The 22,931-nt window shown below is 46.5% G+C and overlaps 1 protein-coding gene across 1 annotated transcript in view; it reads right to left on the bottom strand.

The window, feature by feature from the left end:
- ADCK1 (aarF domain containing kinase 1) overlaps positions 1-22,931 on the bottom strand; it is a gene marked incomplete at its 5' end in the record, with an annotated part of 76,333 nt that overhangs the window by 47,614 nt on the left and 5,788 nt on the right. Inside the window, one exon of the mRNA XM_084286932.1 lies at positions 610-813. Within this exon, the coding sequence (XP_084143058.1) occupies positions 610-813 (204 nt within the window). The remainder of the gene's footprint in view (positions 1-609; positions 814-22,931) is intronic.

Here is a 22,931-nt window from a genome sequence, read left to right on the forward strand (position 1 = left end):
TAGGTGCAAATACTGCACTTACCCCTTCGTGTTCTCCCCATACTTCCTCAACACACAGACTGCCCACAACACCCCAAAACAGCCCCATAAACCTCTCTATGTAAGCAGATACACATGTACGTGCTGCTTCCATTCTTCAGCCATCTCTCTCCCCCCACCACGCTCCCATCTTCTCTACTATTGCCTTTGCACACTGTTGCCTCCTCCCTCCCTCTCACCATGGCAGTTGTGCTCCTTGAAATTCCACCCCTCCACCTGGGAGTTGTGAGGAGACCTCCTTTCCTATGGAGCAAGACTCCAGGCAGCAGAGTGCCCTCTCCAAATGTCACGGGTACTTTTTTTTATAGCTAGCAAACGCAGGCACCCACCTCTGATCTCCGTGCTGTAGCCTGCTGAGGGTTAACGGTGACACAGACTCCTTGGATACTGCACTACCTGACTGCAAGCACCAGAAGTGATTTATGTTATTATTTTCTTTGGGGGTTAATTAGGGGCTCGAGAAAGTAAAGGGCTGTCAGTGCCAGCTGGAATTGGTCTATTGCAACCAGGGGAAAGCAGTCTTTCCTCCCAGAGCCCTGCTAATGCATCTTTGTCCCGAACAGCCCCTACCTCTTTGCCCAGATCCTCGCGGATGACTTGCTCAACCTCCTGCCTGGTGCTCTGCGGGGCCTGGCTGTGCAGCACCTTGAGGGTGCGGGTGTACTCCTCGGGCAGCAGGTAGTCCAGCGCTCCCAGGTGCTGTCCCACCTTGATGAAGGTGCCTCGGTTGGCGCAGCACAGCTCCCGGAGGCGCTCAGCAGAACGCAGGTGCACCTGTGGAGAGAACAGAACATCAGCCAGGCACCTTTGCTGCCTGTTACACAGCAAAAGGGACTTCCATGTGTATCTGCACCGTGCAGATGGCGCATAGGCATCATGATCAGTGACAGAAAATTAGTTTTTGGCTCTGCCTTGGGCTACATCCTTGAGCACACGATGTCCACCCACAGACAGCATTGGTTCATCACTGTGATCCATCACTGTGATCCACTGCTATGAGCCCCTGTCAAAAGGCAATTGTCAGGACCACAACCATGGTTAGCAGACTCAAGGAGAGCACAGTGAAATCAAGTGAGGAAAAAACCATGGATACCTTCCCAAGAACTTCCAGAAAATTGGAAGAAAAGTTAAAAACATCATTAAAATCACCAGTACTACAAATGTCTCTTTGGCAGTGAGGAAGGGCACTATGTGGGCCGTCCTTCATCCTCCTCTGCTCGCTTCAAAACACCACAAGGGGACATTGCATCTCTCCAGTCAAGCCACGTCTTAGACTTACTGCTCACATCGCCGAAGTCCACTGACACAGTAGTTTTAGAAACTTAGGATTAGGAGACTTGCCAGCTTTGCTCACATTGGCCAAGAAGTACCCAAATGACAAAACTTATCTCCCACCACTTGCCCAGTCTGGATTTCAGCTCCTGAAGCTCATTCTGCCGCTCAAAACCAGACCAGCCACCACATCTTCTAGTGACATTGATTTATTCTGCCTTTATTGCTCTCACTAGGAATGCCTCCTGCCAAGGACACAGCTACACTCAATATTCTTTAATAAATTTCAGATAAGCTTACCCTGATACATTAATAAAATCTAAGCAAATCAATGACAAAAAAAAAATGTTCTGCACCCATCTCCTGGCAATGCCTGGCACCTATCTGAATGGAGGCTCCTCATTCCTCTGGCTTCCATGTCGTATGTCATTGAAGGTCAAATCCTGTGTCTGTAGACCCCATCCGCCCAGGAGACACCAAGATCCTGTGAAGAACTCCAATGAAAACCTTACACACACAGACACACACACACCCCTATTCCCTATCTGCCCTCCACGCCAAGCAGCGCGGTGTCACATCACGGGACAGGGTGAATGTCTCGCTTGTGGGAACGTGTCAGGGGACAGGCTGGGTGCTGAGCTGCAAGCACATAAATTACAGGCCTGGGGGAGTGTGAGGAGAAAGCCTGATGTGAGAGCCTCACACTCCGTTTGGGAGACTTGACAGCTTGCTGCACGCACGCACACCCCCCACACACTTTCCTAGGTGGGCACGCACAGGCAAGCAGAACTGGCACTCGGAGCGTGCTCGTCCCAGCACATTGCCTGCCCAAAATACTCACAGATGCACAGGTAGAAAACAACATCCGCAAGCATCCCTGAAGCCTCCCATATTATTGTGCTGCATTTTATGTACCTGCTTTAAAGCTCCTGCTGTAACAAGCAGGGCTCTGCCCTGGCTGTTTTTCTGCTCTCCTCTGTGTGCCAAGAGGCAAAAGCAGGCCAAAAGGGAATAGGGAAAAGGAGCTGTGAAAGCGGCCGAGAAAGCAAGAAGAGCAGGGAGGGAGTAATGGGATGAAAGAGAAAGGCAGTGGGAGGGAGGGAGCCAGAGCAGCTGGGTAGTTTGTCACAGCACAGGGAGTTCAGCCCATTACAGGAAAACAGCTTTAATGCAGCTCCAATAATTGCCCTCTGCACGCTGCCTCCAGCAGGGGAGGAACCCCCCTGCAGACAGCAGAGCCGTGCCTGGCTCCCCCCAGGGTGTGGGGCCAGCTGCAGCCCAGGGCACAGGCAGGAGCCAGGCCCAGCTCCTCAAAGATATATTCCAAAAGCTCCAGCACTGAGCGAGGGCCAGCCAGGGCTTGCCATCCCCCCAGATGCAGCAGGAGCTCATCGAGAGACCCCACAGTGCTGTGTGGCTCAGGGCAGAGCAGCAGCGACCCCGGGACAGCCAGCTCGGGCTAGAGGCACTGGCTCCAGTGTGCCCACCTGCCCCATCTGGATCGCCAAGGGCTGGCAAATGACCAAAAGCAGCCAAAAGGATGGAGAAGTCACATAGCTGAATGTACAACTGAACATACACATGGATGCAAGGTCATGCCTGTCACTTTACGCCTGCAGTGGAAGAGGAAATTTCAGCCCTCCCAGACTTATCCATCTTACAGAGAACTTGTTTTGCCTCATGAACTCAGCAGTCCTCAACAACAGAGATGAGGGCATCCTTACAGAGGGCTCTAGGAACAAAACAGCTCAAAAACTCTATGCACAGCATCCTCCACAGTGCTTTCATGATTGGTCTGGTTAACACTGCTGAGAGAGAGCCACCCTGGATGGTGGTCAGGACCAGGGAATGCCAGCTCATGCCTCTCTTAGAGAAAGAGATGGCCAGACAGCATGTTTGGGAAGAAGGAAATCTACCTGTAGCCCTGAATTTAACAGAACTCCAGTCCACATTAAAGGCAGAATTGAGAACGAAGTGGGGCTGTGATTCCAGCTTCCAAAGTCTTTTCTTACCAACCAGGTCAGGATGTTTAGCAGAAAAATGTTCCTAATGTTATCTATTAATTGCCTGGATCTCTGCAAGCCAGGTCATGGTCCAGACATAGCATTTGTTTCTCTGATATATGACCTTTTCTTAATCATGAGTGAAGTGTCACATTCCTTCCACAGTGTCTGATGCTCTTGACTCACATTACTGTCCTACCTTTAAGAAACTGGGTAAACGGAAATCCCCCAGAATGGCTCAGTGCTTTTCTCCAAGAAATCTCACAAGATATTGCTCTTTGTTACACATGCAATGCTTTGAAGATTCTTCTTATCAGGGAAAAGAGCTAGGAATAACAGCTAGTTAGACATGGACCTGCTTCTACGCATCATGCCTAGGAGCACCCTGTAGAGAAAGGAAGCATTGCACATACGGAGGATTACCAATTATCCACTGGCCCACCGCATGGCTATCAGACCTATGTGGTTTGCCTAAATCCTGGGTAGAGTGGGATTAACACTGATGATTAAAGTGGCTCCATGTGGGCCATAGTGAAAGCAGTAAGTCTCAGGTGTGGAGAGAACACACCTCTGGGATGAAGCACACACTCTGCAAGCAGAGGTGCAAAGGGACAATTTTTTTTATTTATTTTTTTTAAGCTTACCCTTGATGTACAAGCAGATCTGTTCTGTGCAAGTCATTTTGATGCTTTTGAAGAAGTTTCTACCTGGACCAAGAGCTGTTCTTCAGAGCACCAGATGCACAGGTGTCACAAACAGGCAGGCACTAACCCAGCCTTAAAAATAAAGGAACTAATTTAGAAAAAAATAAATACCAAAGTTAAAACACACTGGTGCAAACCTGAGTATCTGATTTGTTGACAGATCTGGTGTTAAAAGGGCTCAGAAAGGCCATTGAGGACAGTAAGGTAAGTGGCGAAAGCCGTTCTCTGCATGAAAAATCCTTCAGAAAAGTCATTCCAACCCTGAGGGGCATCCTCACAGCTGGCAAAACGTGAAATGAGGATTAGGAATGCAGAGAGAAAATTTGAAATGCAATTAGTCAAAGACATAACAAACAAGTCACCAGAAATTCCCGATGATGACTGTTGCCTCCAGGAACCCTACAAACACAGATGCCTCACAAAGGACATCAGGCTGGATTTTGTGGAAGACAGGTCTGGAAAAGCTGCTCCTTCCACTCACCTACCTCCACACCGGACAGCACCCTGGGACAGGTGAGCAGGACCAGCTCCACACCTCCTGGCTGCCCACTCACATCCCACCTGCTTCCTACCTGAACAAGGGAGGGGAGGAGATGCCCTCTCCTGCCACCGACCATTCCAAGACAGTATTTCAACAATACATCTCCAGAAAACACCTTGAACACCTCAATCACATAAAAATTACAAATGATTTTAAAAGGTAGCTGAAACATTAATAATCATAACAAAAAGGGGATCACACATTAAAAGTCTTAGGAAGGAGAACAAATGTTGCCCTGTTTTTAAGAAAAGTCCAGAGTAATCTGGGAAATTATAGCCCCATTAGCTTTTATTCTGTCTGAACTAAATTAGTTGAGACAATAATTACGAAGAGTACCAAAAATAATCTAGCTAAATGTGATATGAACAGAAAAAGCAAAAGGAAAACAGGGAGGTTAGGAGGAAAAAAAATCATTCTTCACCAGTCCACTAAAATACTCTGAGCATGTTAATGCAACAGTCAATGAAAGTAAAAGGGAAGATATTTATCAGGACTTTCAAGTGGCTTTCAATAAATTCCTCCACAAAAAAAAAAAAAAAAAAAAAAAATCAAGCAATTATTAGACAAGATGCAAGAACACCCTTTTACTTGCTCATTTGATCCCATTCCTTGCTCAGAAATCCCTCCTTGGCACACCAAGCCCAGCACTACAGAAAGCAGCAGTGGGGGACTTAGTGGTTAGGACAAAAGTGCCACATTTAGTGGTGTTTTTACCACAGCTCCATTCCAGCCTGCTCTGAGCAGTTTTAGACAAGGTGATATTGCAGAAGCCCTGTCCACATTAGCACCTGCAATGTTGTTACTTCCAGGGAGGCTGAACTAGCAGGAGAAACACCAAGAAATGTGATGAAAAAGCAGGTAGAGATAGTACCCACAAGGCAGAAGGGGCTCTCTACTACAAATGAGTTGCCTGCATCGCTGTCAACAGCTAACATCAGAGCATCCTGTTCCACCCCCTCCTGCACCAAAGTTTAATTTCCCTGCTAGCGGTGGGAAGGAGAGAACAGTGCAGTGACAAAACTTCCAGGAGAAGCAACAGAAATTATTCTCCACTATGGGAACATAAACCCTGCTACATCCCTACCAAAGATAGGCGAGCAATCAACAGACGGGCAGATCACCCCCAGCATGGATGGCTGCAAGGTTACACATATTGGAAAGAGCAATTTATCCTGCCTGCACACACTGATGGGCTCTAAATTAACTGTAACCACTGAACACTTGCATCATGTTGCTGTGGACGGCTCAGTGGAGGCACCTGCTCAATGCACAGTGGGGGTCAGGAAAAAACAAACAAGCTGCTTAACTGTGTTTGGAAAGGGAAAGAAAAAAATGTTAAAAATATCAAAATGCCATTGTATAAATTGAAAGCGCAAACCTCACCTTGGATGCTGGACATACCATCGCAGAAAGAGGTATGGAAGAAAAAAACAAGAGGATAGAGAAGGAGAGAAAAAAAATTATCATGGTCCTGAAAAGAGCCCATAAAAAGAGATTTAAAATGTTATGGGGCAGTTTTGATTAGAGAGTTGATGCATAAGAAAGAAAGGAGTTACATGAAAAAATAAAAATCAAATCTCCCGTTCCTATTTCCAGCTCTCACAAAACAGCAAATAATAGGGCATTCCACAAAGCAACAACCCTTTTAGTTATTTTTTTACATCCCATTTTGCACAGTACAGCATTAACCAATGGCACTCACTGTCAGAGGATAGAGAAGCCAAGAGCTTAATGGAATTCAGAAAGGCTTTAGACATTTATGATAAAACAACCGTACCTGATTTAATATGGAGCTTTTCATCTCTAAAAGTGCTTTTACAAAGCTCTTTACAAAACTCAGGATCGCTATCCCCCATTTTACAGACTCATAAGAACATTACGTGTAATAAAATGTCTAAAGGGCTTTAAACACTCTTGCTCAAGGCATCAAGACAAAAATTACCCTATTGATCGGCCACAGTGAGAGACAGAATGCAAACAGGGTGCACTGATGCTCCCAGCATCATTAAAATCTCTTAAGAACCTATTTGGTGGATTCATCTCCCACACTCCAATTATATCAGTCACCTCTTCTGCTGGGGGTTCAACTGGTTTCCAAAAATCTTCTGTATCAGCTAAATTCTCTATCACTGCAAGGACTTTGGACGCTGGTGATGTCTGTGACTCCTTGCTTTCTTCCCATGGCACAGCAGAAGTACCACTTAGGGTCATTTATATTAAGCCTTTGGGATGCTGGGAGGTATCTCGTGGTGCAGGGTGTGTGGAAACATCCCAGGTACGTATCCTGTGGGCTCTCCCAGGGATGTCTGCAGCAGCAGGACACTGCACTGGAAAAGCCAGGCTGCCCCTTGGACTCCGCTGTCCCATACAGTGGAAGGGAAGACAGCATCACCCTCCTGCAGTGGGTATCCCCAGAACGCCTTCAGCGATGGGTGGAGACAACACATGTCACAGGAGACAGGAAAGCAATCTAGACACATCCCTTTCTCTTCCACACCTGACGACAGGGCCACGTGCACGTGACTGGCAGAACTACAGAACGGCTTTAAATGACCCAGGGCAGCACAAACTGGAGAAGAACAAAAAAGTCCACTCCCACTTCACACAGATAGAGACTTCAAGCAAGTGCCACGCCAAGTATCTGTGGATCTGTGAAGATGTTTAGGGAGCATGCAGCTGTTGGTGAGGTGAACAGGGTACTTGGGTCCTTTAAAAACCACAACAGAAAACCTAGAACCCATTGCAGCAACAGCGTGGTTGGGTCCAAGGGGCTCTTATCTCCTCTTCCAACCACTGTAAGCACACAGTTCATATAAACTGCTATAGCCTGCACTAACACTATCAGCCTGGTAATCAAACTGACTGACAGCAGGGATGCTGCACTGAGACACAACTCTAAATGGAATTCTTATTACCTCTTTTATACACTATCTTTTCTGCCTGCTTTTTACAGAAGCTTGATCTTCTGCACACCAGATATTTCCCATTCAAATGCTTCCTTACAGTACGACTTACTGATCACACTGCTGATGGCAGGCTGAGCACACATCTTTGGAATTGGAATAACTCCTGGTGCAGCGTACCCCACAATCTAATACTTCATTATTTGTGTAAGGTACGTGTAACATTCATATGGGTTTGTCTGTGCCTGTCTAACCATAGGAGACCAGGGCATTTCAGAAGTTCTCACTTCAGCAGGTGTGTTGTCACCCTTTTAGTCCTGTACTTTTTGGTTAGTTCCACTTAGGGCAAACCCTGGGTAAAAAGGCATCCACCAATTCTCAGTTTTGACTGCCAGAGCTCAAAAGAGTCCTAGCAGAGATCAAAATCCTTCAGAAGTTGTAGCACAACAGCAGGTAGCCAGTGGGACAGCCAGGAAGTAGGAAAGAGTTATAGCTTGCAAAGGATACAGTCTCAAGGGATCATCTCTGTCCTGAAGTGACAAGGTCATAGCCCCTCAGTTCCATGAACCCAGTGTCACGCAACCAGCAGGACGGCCACTGAACTGCACAAACAGAAGGATATACGCAGTGAACCTCTGTCAGCTGAAATCTGATGTTGGCCTTACATCACCAGTGCTAAAGCAACTGAAATTAAAGCAAATGAACACATTTCACCGTTAAATGAAATCCTCTCTGGAAATCAGAAAGTTTGGAAAAGCCTTTTCCAAGCCAGCCCACTCCCCACTAAACAGATATGCAACCTCTCACCCTTTGAACCATCAAAACTGCAAATTTCCATGCAGAAGCACCCGCAGGCACTGACCTCCCACCTACAGTGCACTAATACCACAAGGTGATTCTCAACCATTTGGAGGACTGGTGTCTAGCAGGCCTAGCAACAAAGCCCTAGTTAGAGACACCCCGTGATTAGGGACCCATTTACACTTGGCAGAGGTCCATCTCTTTGACCAGTCTCATCCAGGCTGCACTGGGAGGAGGAAGCAGCACTGCTCGACCCCAGCGCCGAGCACCAGCAGCCACCTTGCTGATCTCTGCCGGCTGGTGCATGCACAGCCAGCGCCGATCGGCTGCTTGAGTTCCATCTTCATTTTGCTCCAAGCTCGGTCATTTGTGCTCTGATTATCTCTCATTACTGACGACCTTGCTGTAATGAGTTTTAATCTGCCTCGTATTAATTAGAAACATTTTCATTAGCCAGCTCAATTTTAGGTAAATAGCTAATAGAAGCAACTGAGCTGCAATTAGTTATCTGTGGGGCAGTTCAGGAAAAAAATCAGAAGGGAGCAGCTGTTCCCATCTAAACACCTCTGTGATATAATGCAACTATTCTAAGTCTCCTTAGCAGGGACAACAAGGAGTGCACAGAAGGGATGGTCAGATACAAGGGAAAAATAACAGCTGAAATAACTGGGATGTTGCACTTCTACAGCTATGGCATTACCTGCCCAAGCTCACCAACTAATGGTTCCAGATCAAACTGCTGAACACTGCAATCTGAGAGTCAAGTTGACCCCTTTCTGCCTCCAGACATCACAGGCTCATAGTCTAGGAGCCTTAACCATAAGACTATTTAACACTCTTACTGCCAGTTTCACATACACCTCTGAAAGCATTTCACGAAGGCAAACCCTCTTTCTTCTCCTTTGATCCAAGAAAATGAACTCAAACGAATGAAACAATTCAACTGGGTCCCACAAGGAACACCACTGGCAGGACTGGGAATAAAAATCAAAGCTCCCGATTCTGTTCTTTGTGCTAGATTACCTACATGACACACCCGACACAAAAGGACAGGCAGAACTTTGCAAAAAGACCATCTCTTACCAGTCAGGTTTATCTCAGAGACATTTTTCGCTTCTAGCATCTATGCCTGTCTGTTTCAGATGGTCTCTCCTTCACAGTTAGAGAAGCTGATGATTTACTGTAAATACACACCAAAGTAACACCAGGGCAGGTATCACCTCACTACAGATATGAAAGTTAAACTTTGGAAGGTAAAAAGGGAAGAGAAATTTACAACGATAAGATGTTCTGAAGCCTCTGGGCAGTATGGGAAACTTACATGCCAAAGCCTGATCTAGTTCTGAGGAAACTTGGAGGGCACCAATGCAAAAGGAAGGCTCATTTCCATTCCATATGTTAAATCAGACATTTTCTATCTCACATAGCTCCCTTCTATCACTGTCATGCCTTTATCTTTTATTTACAATGCTAAAACAACCCCAATGCTGTTTTCAGACCCTTTTTGCTGAACCCTTTTTGGGTTCTGACAGATCTGCAATGCACCCACCAAGGATGTCTGGCACACGGCTGGGCTGCTGGACTGGCAGAGGACTCACGGGGCAGTGCAGGCACTGTGCCACACGCCAGGACTCTGCTGGCAGGCCGTCTGCAGGCTTACCCCTACATCCATCCCCCAGATGATCTCACACAGGTATGGAAATGCCTTGTTGTATCCACCTTTCCTATTGGGAAAGAAAAGTGCTGAGCTGTGTCCAACACACAGCATGAAGTCCATTCTCTCTTGAAGCTGTTTTCAACCCTGAGAGAAGTGCTCTCCAGAAAACAATACTCTAAAAACAACCCATGACACAACAGACCCTTCACACAGCCTCTCTTTTGGGGTAGGCACACTTGCATGAATGGCACCTACTCATCAAGATAACTTAAGATCAGGTCTTAAGATCAGAGCACCCATGGAGGAGAGGAGCTCACTCAGCACCGCGGCTGCAGAGAGACATATGCAGAAGCTGCACGTGTCTTAATCCATTGATCACAGTGCCTGCAGCTCCTGGTACAGAGGCAGGTGAAACGATAATAAATGTGACACAGCATCTTTCAGAACCTTGCTAACAAAATTAATTCAGCTCAGCTTGGATCAAATCATGTGGGCTGGCAGTAGAAACAAGCTGAGGGTTGTAAAGACACCATCTTAAGCGTCTGTGTGTTTAGCTATGGGGGGGGGCACCCAGCCATCAGTCCTATTAAACCCTGCTTTTTTTTTTTTGTTGTTTGTTTTTGCTATTTTCAGTTGCTGTAAGGAGCAAGATCAACTGAGATATGTTATATTCACAAGTGTTCCCTAAACAGAAACTGCTGACAACACACCCTACAGATTCCGGAGACTAATAACCTAACAGCAAGAAATAATTTTGAGCAGCAAAAATTACCTAAAGGGAGAACGCTCCCCAGACAGCCATAGGCATGCAAGGAAACACTGGGTAGGCAGTAGCATGGGATGAGAGTGCTGGTCCTGGGCCATGGGGAGGGTGGGGAAATGAGCTCAATCGAGGCCACAGTAGGGATTAGCTGCCACTGAATCAGTTCTGGCTATGCACAGGGAAGCTGCACACTGGGGAGAAGGGTATGGAGATGGTCTCTTCACTTAAAAAAAAAAAAAAAAAAGTCCAAAGTCCCAGATAAAGTAGAGCGAGCAAAACAAACAAGGCGGAGTATGTCAGGAGCCCCTACAAGACAGCTGAACCAGAATGGCATCAGGAGTTTCGTGATTTGCTTTAATAATAGAACTAGGTGATACCAGGCAGATTAACTTGGTAACATTTTCCAACTGCTCAAGAGGTCAGACACTGTAAATGGGAAAGGAAGCACACAGAGTGTTACCAGGTATAGCAAAGAGGTGGAAGATGTGATAAAATCAGTATCAAGGCCATCTGTTCAATGCTGAATATTCCTGGCCTCCAAAGGAAAGTGAAGGAGCCTAGCAGCAGAGATGAAGATGAACACCTGACAGCTTCTTCCCTTAGTACCCATACTCCATCCTGCAATAAAATGGCACTGGAAAAGCCATGGAGTCTCGATGAACCACATTGACTGGCAAGGTACATCAGGATGGATGTTCCAAACAGAAGGAAAGATGGAGAAAGCTCAGCAAAGTCTCACCGAGCTCAGCAGCAGTGGGCCAAGATGGGGTAGCGTCACAGAGTCTGCTCTCCCCAGTGTGGGAGTGCGGGGAAGAAGGAAGCACAGAGGCAGCCGTTGCAGCTGGAGGGGAGAAATCGTCACATCCACTTTGTCAGCACCACAGAATCCGGGCTGACATTTTTCTCTTCCCAGCAGTCGAATCCCACCCTACCAGCTGCACGTCACAGCTGACCTCCAGTCAGGACCTATCTCAGTCAACGTCAGGCGATGAAGCCCTGCGACAGCAGCTTCTCCCCCTTGTGCATATGCAGCTTCTCTCCTGGCAGGTCACTCCAACGGCCGGGACAGCACAGCAACCAGGCTCCCTCAGTCACGGCCACACAGATGAGCACCAGCACTCACAGTTTGGTCACAGAGCACAGAAAGAAGAAATTCCATCGCAGCCTCTCTAGAGACCTCAGTAAGACATTGCCTTACCAAATTGACAGAGGCAGATTCTTTTCCCCTTCTTTAGTCTGAGAAGCTCTGACCTTTAAAGTACAGCCCTCTTCCCAGAGGAACAGGGTGCCTGAAGAGGAGAGAGACAGCAACACATGAAATACCTAGAAGTGATTAAATTAGATTGACTAGGAAGTCAGGAAAGATAACAACCATGGGATTATGCTGTCAATTCCAAAAAACTGCAGTGACTGTCATAGCACTACGTCCAACAGAAGGAGAGTGGCTGTGGCGGCACTAAGTCATCATCAGTGGTATAGCGCGTTCCTAATTTAAAAAGGCCTATGATGAAGAGGGGAAAAAAAAAGAAAAAATGTCCCTTTGTTACTCAGCAGATCTGTTCCCCTCTGGGTATCAGCCAGAGTTGCTGACTTCAGTGAAAAACACATAAATTACTCCAGCTTTTTCCTCCAGCAAAGAGCACAGAGCTACACACCCAGAAAGGCTGCTGGTGTCTATTGGCACCCCAGCAATGATCCCACCATGGGAGACTGAGCTGATGTCTCTCCTGATCCACGTACAATCAATAGACTTGCTAAACTGCAATTAGAAGGTCAGATCCTTCCTCACAGCCACTCCTCTGCTTTCATACTGGAAACATTAGGTTTGTATAGGTGCCAATGGGAGCAGGATTGGGAAAAAATGGGCTTACGTGGGTGCTACTGGAGATAGCACTTGGTCTACTGAATCTTCCTGGCTGCACAAGCAACAGAGAACCTATAACGGCTTTGAGGGTGCCACTTAAAAAAAAAAAAAAAAAAAAAAAAAAAAGGCATGAGATAGCAGTTCAAAAAAGTAAAAATATTTGACATGGCATCACGTTGAGATAAACAAACCAACAGCCCAGGTGAACCTGTATGTTGGTAAGTCATTATCCAGAGCAGATTACTTTTGCTCCCACCGTAGGCAGAAGGAATTACCCCCAGCAGTACCTGAGACAATTGCCTTTATTGCAGTTGGTATCACAACGAACAACACTTGGCTGGGGCTCACTGAGGATGTGAAGGGAATAAAATTGAGATCATCTTTATATATGCTTACATATTCAACATTTTGCCCTTTCCATTGCCAGGTGTTGAGTTCTCTCTCTCATCTAAGAGATGAATGAGCATCCACAAGGTAGGGATGCTGCATTTGTAAATGTCAAATATATTATAAGAAACAAGAGGAAAAGAGTCAGTAAAGCTGTTGAATGTCTTCTTTCATTCTAAATTTAAGAAAACAGAGCATCCCTCCACCTGCAGACTCACTGTAAGCCACTATTTTACTTCTGAGAAACTGGGTACAACAAGAAATATTGTCAGTGCATGGGGAGCTGGGCACAAAGCCAACAAGAAAAAGAGCAGAAAGCCTCCACCTTCAGGTTACCTAACCCATCCAAGACCACAGTGACTGGTCCATAGTCTGGACGAGTGGTTCAGCCTAGGGCATTCTGAAATGATCTCTGCCCAATTGCCTGCGAAAGAATCTCTCTACCTTTATCCCCCACCCTCCCAGAGAAGCAGCTACAAACAGCAAGAAATGGGCTTTATCCAGTGGAAATCTAGGATAGTTTTTTTCTTAATATGAGATGCTGATTACTACAGAGCACCTCTGCAAGTACCCCAAGGAGCAGGGTAAGAGAAGCCTATTCCATCATCACTCAATTACAACTCTTCTGTGGACAAAACTACAAATCTGGCAGCGCCTGCCACAATTTGAGATACAAAACATCATCTAGGAGGTTTCAGTCTGAATCTCATGTGGCAAATGTTGAGGTTCCTTTGAGAACAGGACAAGGACCTGATATAAGAGACTAAAACCAGACAAAAAAAAAAAAACATACAAAGGTGACACTGCAGTGGAGACAATAGGCAAGAGAATCTTCATCAACAAACAAGTCAAAAATAGGCAGTTTCTAACAAAACTTGCATGCCAAAAAAGACCACAGAGAATTGCCATCATGCAAGATTGACATGAAGCAAAGCAATAAGAAGAAATCAGATGCTAGTAATCCAGAAGCAATGCTGTCTGTGACTTCCAGTATATTTAAGATTAAAATATTTACATACTTGACAGAGACGCAGAGATCCTATGAAGGAGGCCGAAGTCACAGTGAAACATTAACAGGCCTCCTCCAGGAGGCAGCTTTAAGTCCTAAAATAAGCTCCTTCTTAATCGTGTGCTCATCAGCACCTCGGATTCACTGGCATCCCACAGTAGGCAGTCAGTGATGAGATGCACATCTCACTGCCTCTTTGAATGCCCTGTAAGCAAGTCTATATAAATTGTTGTCCTGACTACACATAGCTGGGTGAACTCCTAAACGCAGCCATGAGCAATTTGGGTATTTCTAACTCCTGTGCTCTTGGGCTTGGACAACGCTTCAGTCACAGGGAGGCAGAGTGCCTCAGTCACTCCCACCACAGGCTTGCAGCTGTCTTAGGGCCACCCCACACCAGTCCTCAGCATAATTTAGGACAAGTAGTCTGCAACTTCCAGAGGGACACGGGCAGGCAGAACATCATTGGCTATCTGGAACTCAACCAGCACATCGGATCTGACATTCCTCACACCAGGAACCCTCAGTGGCCATAAAACAGCCTAAGTAATGACTTTGTCTTGTTCTAAAATCCATCGAACCCACACATCCAGCATTCCTCACTTCCAAGCCTTCACAACACTGCTCACCCATGACCCCATCAGTCCAATCCCAACCACGAAGACTTCCCCTCCATATGGCAATACCCTGTCTCATGCTGATTTTGGCATGCAATACCGGGAAGCCAAAAGCTCAATAAAAGCAAGTTTGGAAACACATTCTACACACTATTCCTAGGCTTGCAAATCCCTCATCTCCAGCAAAATAAGTGTTGGTTTACAGTAAAGCACATGTTCCTAACAGTTATATGGGAGCTGTTAGATTTTACTATTCAATTGCCTGAAAGGAGGAAAAGAAATCTCCTCTGTTGGCCTATTAATCTGTCATAACGAGACTCTTCATAATTAATTTGTCCCTAACAGTTGCTTTGTAATGATAGCGAGAGAATATTTCAGGAATGGCAATTACCTCTGGTGTCAAAATGATGAGGAAAACAAATGTTCAACCATCAACAAAATGCAGTGCCTTTTCCACTCCCACCCGATGGTGGGTGACAGCACTGCACATCGGAATTACAGTGCGGTTAATTACTAGGCATGTTGCAATTGAGAATTCATTTCCCTTCTTGAGATGAAATTTGTTGAGCAATGCAGGTGGAAGGAGGGGCATCTGCTACTGGGATGGTGGTTGTGTCTTATCTGTACATTATTTCTTTAATTAACTACACATATGTCCAGTAATTATAAGCAGTAAATGTTTTTGGAGATATTTTAAGCAACCTTCCTTCATTAGCTGCATATATGCCCGACCATTTCAAAGATTTTGCAGAAGGACAGAATGTCTTTTTTTGTTGTTGCTTTATTTAAATTTAGTATCCTTCAAATAAAAGCCACAAACCTGCATTAGTCTTTCAATACTAATATGAAATGTAACAGCCTCTGTAGGCTGCTCGTAAATGAAAGAGTTTCTTGAACTGGAAGCTCATTAAATTTGAGCACGTTATGGAACCTGATGTCTGACTATTTTGGGAGTGAGATTTCTAGGAAAGAAGTTAAAGCATGCGTAGGTGCTCATCTCTCCAGGTGAAGATCAAGCTCAGCCATTGCAGGGAACCTTACTCTAGAGAAGGACTGGGAAGGGAAATTCTCCTGGCTCAGCTGCTATTGACACAAGCGTGCAAAGCTGCAGCGTGGAAGACCTGCCTGGGGTTGACAATGAATCCACACAGGACCTGGGTCTTGATTTTCTCTGAAAAAAATCAATCTTGTGGCGAACCTTTGCCATGTGAGGCACCACTAAGTGCGGTGCTGGGTGAAGAAAGTCTGTGCCCCATCTGGTAAAAGCCCTGCAGGAGGGTGGAGTGTCTGTGCAGAGACAGCATGGGAAGCTGCCTGTGTTCAGATGGGAATACACCAGGAGAGGTGCCTGTATAAAGCTACTGCTGCTTGCATTTTGCCCAGTCCTGAGCCACACCAAGCTCTTGCTACCCCAAAATCAAAATACAGGTTTAGAAGAATCAGACATCACCCTCGTTCCTGGTACACACAGTCCCTAACCTGTGGCCTCTGGGGCCAGTGAAGGTGGAGGGAAGCTGCAGTGGATGTAAGCCATGGCAGTCAGGGAGGCAGGAGCTGGTACAGCTCTTGGGAGCCCTCCACACACAGCAGGTTGCAGATATCTCATCTTCAAGTGAACAGCCCAGCACAAGCACAAGCCCAGGGTGAGGAAAACATGGCCCCAGCTAACAGCCTTGCTGCTGCTCGCTCCCCATTGCTCAGGAGTGATCATTTCATTACAACGTTGCTCAGTCAAGGATCACCACTCTGTGTCTTGGCAATGGATGTCTCCCAATTCAGATTACCACAGCAAAACCTCAGCTTACTGAAAGAAATACAAGCAGGGAAGCTGTCCTGTAAAAGAAGAGATAGAGAACAGGCACTACCAGGGCACTGCAGAGATGAGAAAGCTCCTGCTGGGCTCTGGAAATGTCCAGCTGCGATGCCCGACTGTGAACACAAAGGAAAGGGCTCCGGGGAAGAAAGCCTATCTTCCCTACTTCTTTTCACACAACAATCCTACAATAAACAAATAGGAGTGCAAAGCCTGCTGCCCTTCAGCAATGCTGAAAAAAACAACTTGTGTTCAGAGCAACCCTACGATAACAAACAGGCTGCACGGATATAGAGTTCACAGGCAACTCAAAACCAATATATTTTCCAACAGAAACTGCAGGGGCAGTAAAGGCATTTTAGGAGCTGTTTTTTTGAAAAGCAATTCTGCTAGTGACCTTTTCAGTGAATTTACCTCTAAATTCAGCAAAGCTGGCAAGGCAGTAAATGGGTGCAAGCTTGGCAGGAGGCATTTCATAAAGCACTGTGCATGCGTGTGTATGTGCAGGCTCACACGCAGCTTCATTGTTGAAGTGGAGCTAGGAACAGAGCGGAGGCTGTATGAAGATGACCCTTGCCACTATGTTTATCTGCTCCCTGTGGGCCCCTTCCAAGTCACATCAGCTCAGTACACTGACAAAAACAAGTTGTTACTGGTGTCAGACCTGCCAAGATGCTGCTGCTGCAGAGGAGGGAACAGCAAGCTGCTCTGATGGTGCACCATCAGCACAATTTGCAGTCACTCAGACAGGGCTCTTTCTCTCTCAAAAAAAAAAAAAAAAAAAAAAAAGGAATGGGAGAAACCCCAAACCAATTCTATTGGGATAAGAAGTACACTTAACTATGGTAGCAGGGAATGTGATTACCATTTCGGATTCACTCAAAGCCATCTTTGACTCTGTCTTGGAAGTGGCTATTTGAGCAGAAATGCTCACATGCTGAACACACAGGCACACATCTACACGTAGACACACCTCTGTCCAGATCTACTGAAATGCAGACACGTTCACATCAGCAGGTTTCTAGGCAGGGCATAGACACCATAGTCAATAAATTAAGCAGTAGCTTCCAAGCCTGGCATTGGATTCTATGTTTTGCTTTGTCTCTAGACAAACTCAGAGAAACAGCTGCCTTTTTCTCCCGGTGGACAGGGCTTCCTCAGCCTGACAAAGTCTGGCCTGGCCCTGAGGCACTAGATGGAGAAAAGACAGCAGAGTTGCCTTCAGGGATACCTTTACCTCAAGAATGCAACTTGGGTAGCCCTCACACAGGTGAAAGGGTTTGTTTGAAAGCCACCAAGACGCCTTCCACATTGCAAGAACTTCATGGAAGCGTTTGCAAGACACCACCCAGCACAGCCATCCCCTCCGCACTCACTTCCCAGACCAAATGAAGACACTGGCTTGACAGGTAAGGTAATTGTGTGCTACCCTCCAGCACATTCTTTTATCAGATACACTTTGGGGAGAACGTGATAAGGTCACTGGTTTAGCAGAGCAAATCCACAGTTTTCAGCTCTTCTCTACAATTCCGACCTGGCCTGCTATATGAAATATCCTCTGCATGCAACATCAGTCTGTCTACCTGTTTCAACTTTGCTGTACTCTAGCCCCATATGAATGTTTACCTATCTATTTTTCCCCAATCTCAGATAGTATTATTTCAATTCTCAAGACAGACGTCTTCTTTTTTTTAAATAGGTAAAGCACTGGTTACCTGCCATCTCTATTGATTTAACAAGCAGCCTCCAACAACCAAGTTGTTTCAGCTTCTGTCAGTTCCCATGAAGGGCTGGGTCATGTTCTTCTGAGGTCCCTTCCAACATGGGCTTTCTGATTCTTTGAGGTTATCTAAACCAACCTTGTGTTCAAGGCTACACAATCCCTCGTTAAGGAAACATCCTTACAAAGGGTCTGATACAAAGTCAATGGGAACAGTCTTAAGTTCCTTCAAGTAGCATCTTATGCAATCCTGCTTTCTTTTTGCATCCTTCCCTCTTCAACTTTCTGAGAAATCATGTCTATTTGCAACACTCACACCTGGGATGAAAATCTAGGCAAATAAGTCTCAACCACACACTCTTCAGAGCCTCTCTTTACAAGTCTGACTTTGCATTAAGTGTTCGTTCCACATTAGGTCTCAAGGTGTAGTCCAAACACTAGATCAAATAAAATTATTTCTTCGCTTCCCAGTTGCTCCTTTTATAGTGCTCCTCATGGTGCAAGCTCCTCACAGCCTACATCCTTCAAGAGCTCCCTGATGGGTTCCTCACTGCACCAGCTGAAATGTTCTTCAGATGTTCCTCTGGCTATTAGGTACCTCTTCAGAAGCTGTAAGGATGCAGGGATTCAAATGCAAAGGGATAGCCCCACCTGGAGGAGAGAAGGCAAAATGCTTGCAAGGCCCATAGCTTCATTCTGCTGGGGAGCTGCCAGGAACGTGCAGGACCACTTAGGAAATCCTCTGCGCAGACCAGAGGCGTGCCTGACACCTCACCCATGCTCCTGGAGAGAAGCGTTTCAGGAATGAGGGTGCAGAGCCATCAAGACAAGTGCAGTGGATGAGGCACTGCCTCTTTTCCCCTCACCTCTCTCCTTCCTCCTCCTCCAGAAGTGTCACAATGGCCCATTTCTCTGAATAAATCCCTGCAGAGGACTGAAGAACATCCTGCTTTGTAGGCACACATCCCAAAAAATGGACCTTCCTGCAATGCTACTAAATTAAAACCTAGAGATGTTGTGGCCATAACATTCAGCTGACAGCACTCTAGAAAGCAGAAGGAGGAAAAGGAAGTTTCTTATAATTGTAAGATTTATTTTACAGCTTGTTATGTGTTTTCAGTGCAAAGCTTTCATGCTTTATGTGTTGGCAGGAAGCTTGCTAGACAGCAGCGCTCAAATGGAGAGTCATCAAACCAACAGCTGGCCCTGCTAGTAGCTTCTTTAGACTGCATTAGCTCCAACCATGCCTTCTAGATGAAGAGATATCCTGGGGAGGACATAATGGGGCAACCTCGCATGATCAGCTCAGGGACTGTAGATGGGCTGTGAGGCTCTTCACCTCTTACTGGTTCCCATTTAGCTTGGTGACAGGAAGTCACTGCCACCTAATGGCTATTCCATGTCTCGTAAGGGAGATCTTTTGCTCCTCATCCCAGTTCACCACAAATTCAAGTCGAAGAGAACCACCACTGCACGCACAGGCTGTGGTGCAGAACAGCCCCCAGTCCCTGCTCAGGGCTGGCTGAAGGAATGCCACGGAGACCTCCCAGGCATTGCTCTCTGCAGACACAGCCCAGCTCCATCACGAAGGAACTATTTTAAGATGCCCTTCCTACTAAGGCACACAGCATTACTTAACCATGGGGAAGGGCCACAGACACAGGCTGTTTTACTGGTCTGAGCTATCCAGGAATTGGAGGCTATTTTTGGAAAAAATATGCACGTGTGCTCACTCTTTCTTTCCAGGGCAGTAGGATCCTTCAGTCAGGCAACTTCACTGTGAAACATCTCTTTTTTGATAATACCCACCTCACTTTGAGAAATAAAGTCAACATATGCCAGGAATAACTCTTATGGAGCAAGAAATCCCATTCTGTATAATGATGGCACAAGATTACACCTTCCAAATATTTGCCCAGCTACTGACAGCCCAATAACCAAGAGTTTGAATGAGAACCACCACATTCTGCTCTCAAAAGGAAGAAAGTTAATTAACCTCCCCAAATGTCTTTTCCCTGACAAAGCAATTCTGTTGCCAGCAAAGTTAATTCAAGAATGGATTCTTACCGTCTCCAGAGACACCTAGACCAGAGATCCTTTCTCTCCTTGCCATCTCCTCTCAGTTTAAAAAAATACCTGCATCAACATTTGCAGCAGTACCTTCTGTCGTACATCGGAAGATGACAAGATTTTCAGCTGTGGCCACTAGTGCAGAAACCTGCAAGATGACTGACCCGCTGCGATCCTCTCACTACAATGACAACAACATAGGAGCCCACTGATGCCAGCCCTTAAACAAACAGCTCGTTGCGAGATACCTCCTGACTGACAGCAGGATCAACAGAAATTGATGCCGGCAATATAAGAAGTGTCAACCAAGACATGCAGGTGCTGTGATGAGAGCGAGCCACGCTGGAAATGTCACAGAGTAGGCTGACTCGGGACTGGGGAGACAAATACTCAAGGAGGCAGAAGATTATCAGAGAAATGCAGCCCTCTACAGAATAAAATTGTTTGTTGAGAAAGTAACGGGTAAGAAATGTCCCACTTGGGAAATGGCTCTGTGCCCTCCTCTGATCCTCGGTACGAGCAGAGACAGGAATAGGAAGAAATGCCCAAGTGTACTAGTACAAAGATGGTCAGAACCACTTCGTGGAAGAGACAAGCACTGAAGAAACCTCAAAGCTCCCCAGATGTTACTGACACTGGACTTACAGACATACAGAGTCTTGGGGCTAACCATGGCTACACCACTTGGCCTTGCCATCAGTACGTTGGCAATATCATCACAAGCAGGACAAAGGCAGCTAGCCCAGGAAAGGGCTCAGGAGAACGATCCAGTTCCACGTATGGTCTCACCAGTGGTGAGCTGAAGCGAGCACTGCTTTACCCCTGCTAAGGCAGTGGCAGCAGTGGAAAAGATAAGACTTCTTCCCTCTTCATCGCTGTTTAATAAGAGCTACGAGTGCCTTCAGGAAGGTGGTTCCTCATGTCTCCTGGCTGATGGAAAAAACAGAGATGTGTAAGTGATTTAAACCAGCCCCAGGGTCACACAGAGGCATTCCAGCTACTGCTTCCTGCCCTGTGGAAAGCAGAAAATACTTCCCTGATCTACTGACCATAAAAGGTGCTGAGATCTGGCTAGCTGAGGACATTAGCATCAAAGTGGTGCCTGAGAAACAGAAAGATAGAGTAAGATTGAAGAGTTTTCCTTGGAGCTACATTGGAACCTGGCTAAAAGCCCCCAGGGAACCCATTTCCTTTTTGATCTGCTCAGCATTTAATTGCTTCCTAATGACTATGTCCCTGGTTCACCCCAACGGGCTCAGGGACTGGTGCTGCCACTGAGGCTTCCCATCTCCCAGCTGAGCCTGTGGGTTCCTTTAGAAGCCCTGGTTTGGAGGCTGGCTGGGAATCCACCAAGAGTTAAGCATTATCATTTGCACTCAAGTAGCACCCATCAGTATGCTGAGTACCAGGAGGAGCTACACAGCAGGGAGCCCTTCCCCATTCCCAGATGCAAGCCCAGACACAAGTGCAGCTGCACTGACCCCCTCACCAGAGGAAGAGGCACAGCAGCTGCACCCAGACCTGCTGGCACTATCCGCAGTCCCGGGGACACCAAGCCCCTGCCTCGCAGCATCTCTGTTCCAAGCGCAGAACCAGAAATGAAACTGGAAATCAGTAAACAATTCACACACATGTTTAAAAGGAAACTCCAAACTCAGCATATGAAGAGGAGGTGCAGCTGGCTTCAGGAGAGGAACAGCAAGCCAAAAGAATACAATGAACGTCTGAAAGCACCAAAGATCTATCCAGGAGAGAGGCAAGTATGAGTAACATCTAAATAAATATCCTTTACTTACAACACATACTTGGGAGGGTCATTCACATCCTCTTGGTCCCATCCACTGATTAACCTTTAGTACCAACTCAACAGATCTTAGAAGTCACCCCCTTCTGAGCTGGTCCAACACCAACAAACTCAGCTCCCACAAGCTGTTCAAAGAGCTGCAAGATGGTAAAAACTTGGTTGCCATCCACTTGGAGCTGCATTGAAATAAAGGGATTGTTGTGCAGTGCTCTAAGCCCAGAAAAGCCTCTGCTGCCAAGCTGATGCTTTCCTAGCACAAGCACTGCGGTGACGTTGCTGAGGGACCCACGACTACTGCTAGTTCCAGGCTCAGCGGTGGCCTTCCAAAACACCTACCCACAGCAGGACAGGCCTCCAAAGGCCAAAGAGCTTTGTCATATCACACTATGCCTGCACTTACTTTCTTCTTTGTCTTCCAGCTCATTCTCCTTGATGCAGCCAGAGGCTAGTGCTGGCCACACAGAGCCAGGGGCCGTGCCACACGCAGAGGCTGCCTCAGCTGGTCCTGTCTGCCAAGCAGGGAGAGCACCACACTGTGCAGTGCCAGCAAACAGGGCCTGTCCTGGCTGCCTGGGGCACGAATTGACAAACCATCAATGCCTGCATGACAGAGGTTAATGAAGCCATGAAGGCACATGGCAAAAGGTCAGGAATTTGCAAGGGCTGCTATGAGCTGCTGCCAAGTAACAAGCTGTCCACAGCATTGATAACTCCATAACTTGGGTGTCGCTCAAGAAAGCTACAAAGCTTCTGCAAACCAGGATTCAAAGCAAGTGGCAGAGACATGGGAAGATGGAAAGCAGAGCTCCAGACTCCCAACGTGTTTATCCCTATTTATGCCAGTGCATTAGCACCACTCACCTGGGATGAGGAACTACAGCAGAACAGTTCAGCATCTTCACGCAGAAGCAGAGGATAGAAAACAAAAAAAAAAAAACAGAAAAGCTGCTCTGCAAACTGTTCC

The sequence above is a fragment of the Netta rufina genome, assembly GCF_964035555.1.
Source record: "Netta rufina genome assembly, chromosome: 5".
In the NCBI taxonomy this organism is placed as follows: domain Eukaryota; kingdom Metazoa; phylum Chordata; class Aves; order Anseriformes; family Anatidae; genus Netta; species Netta rufina.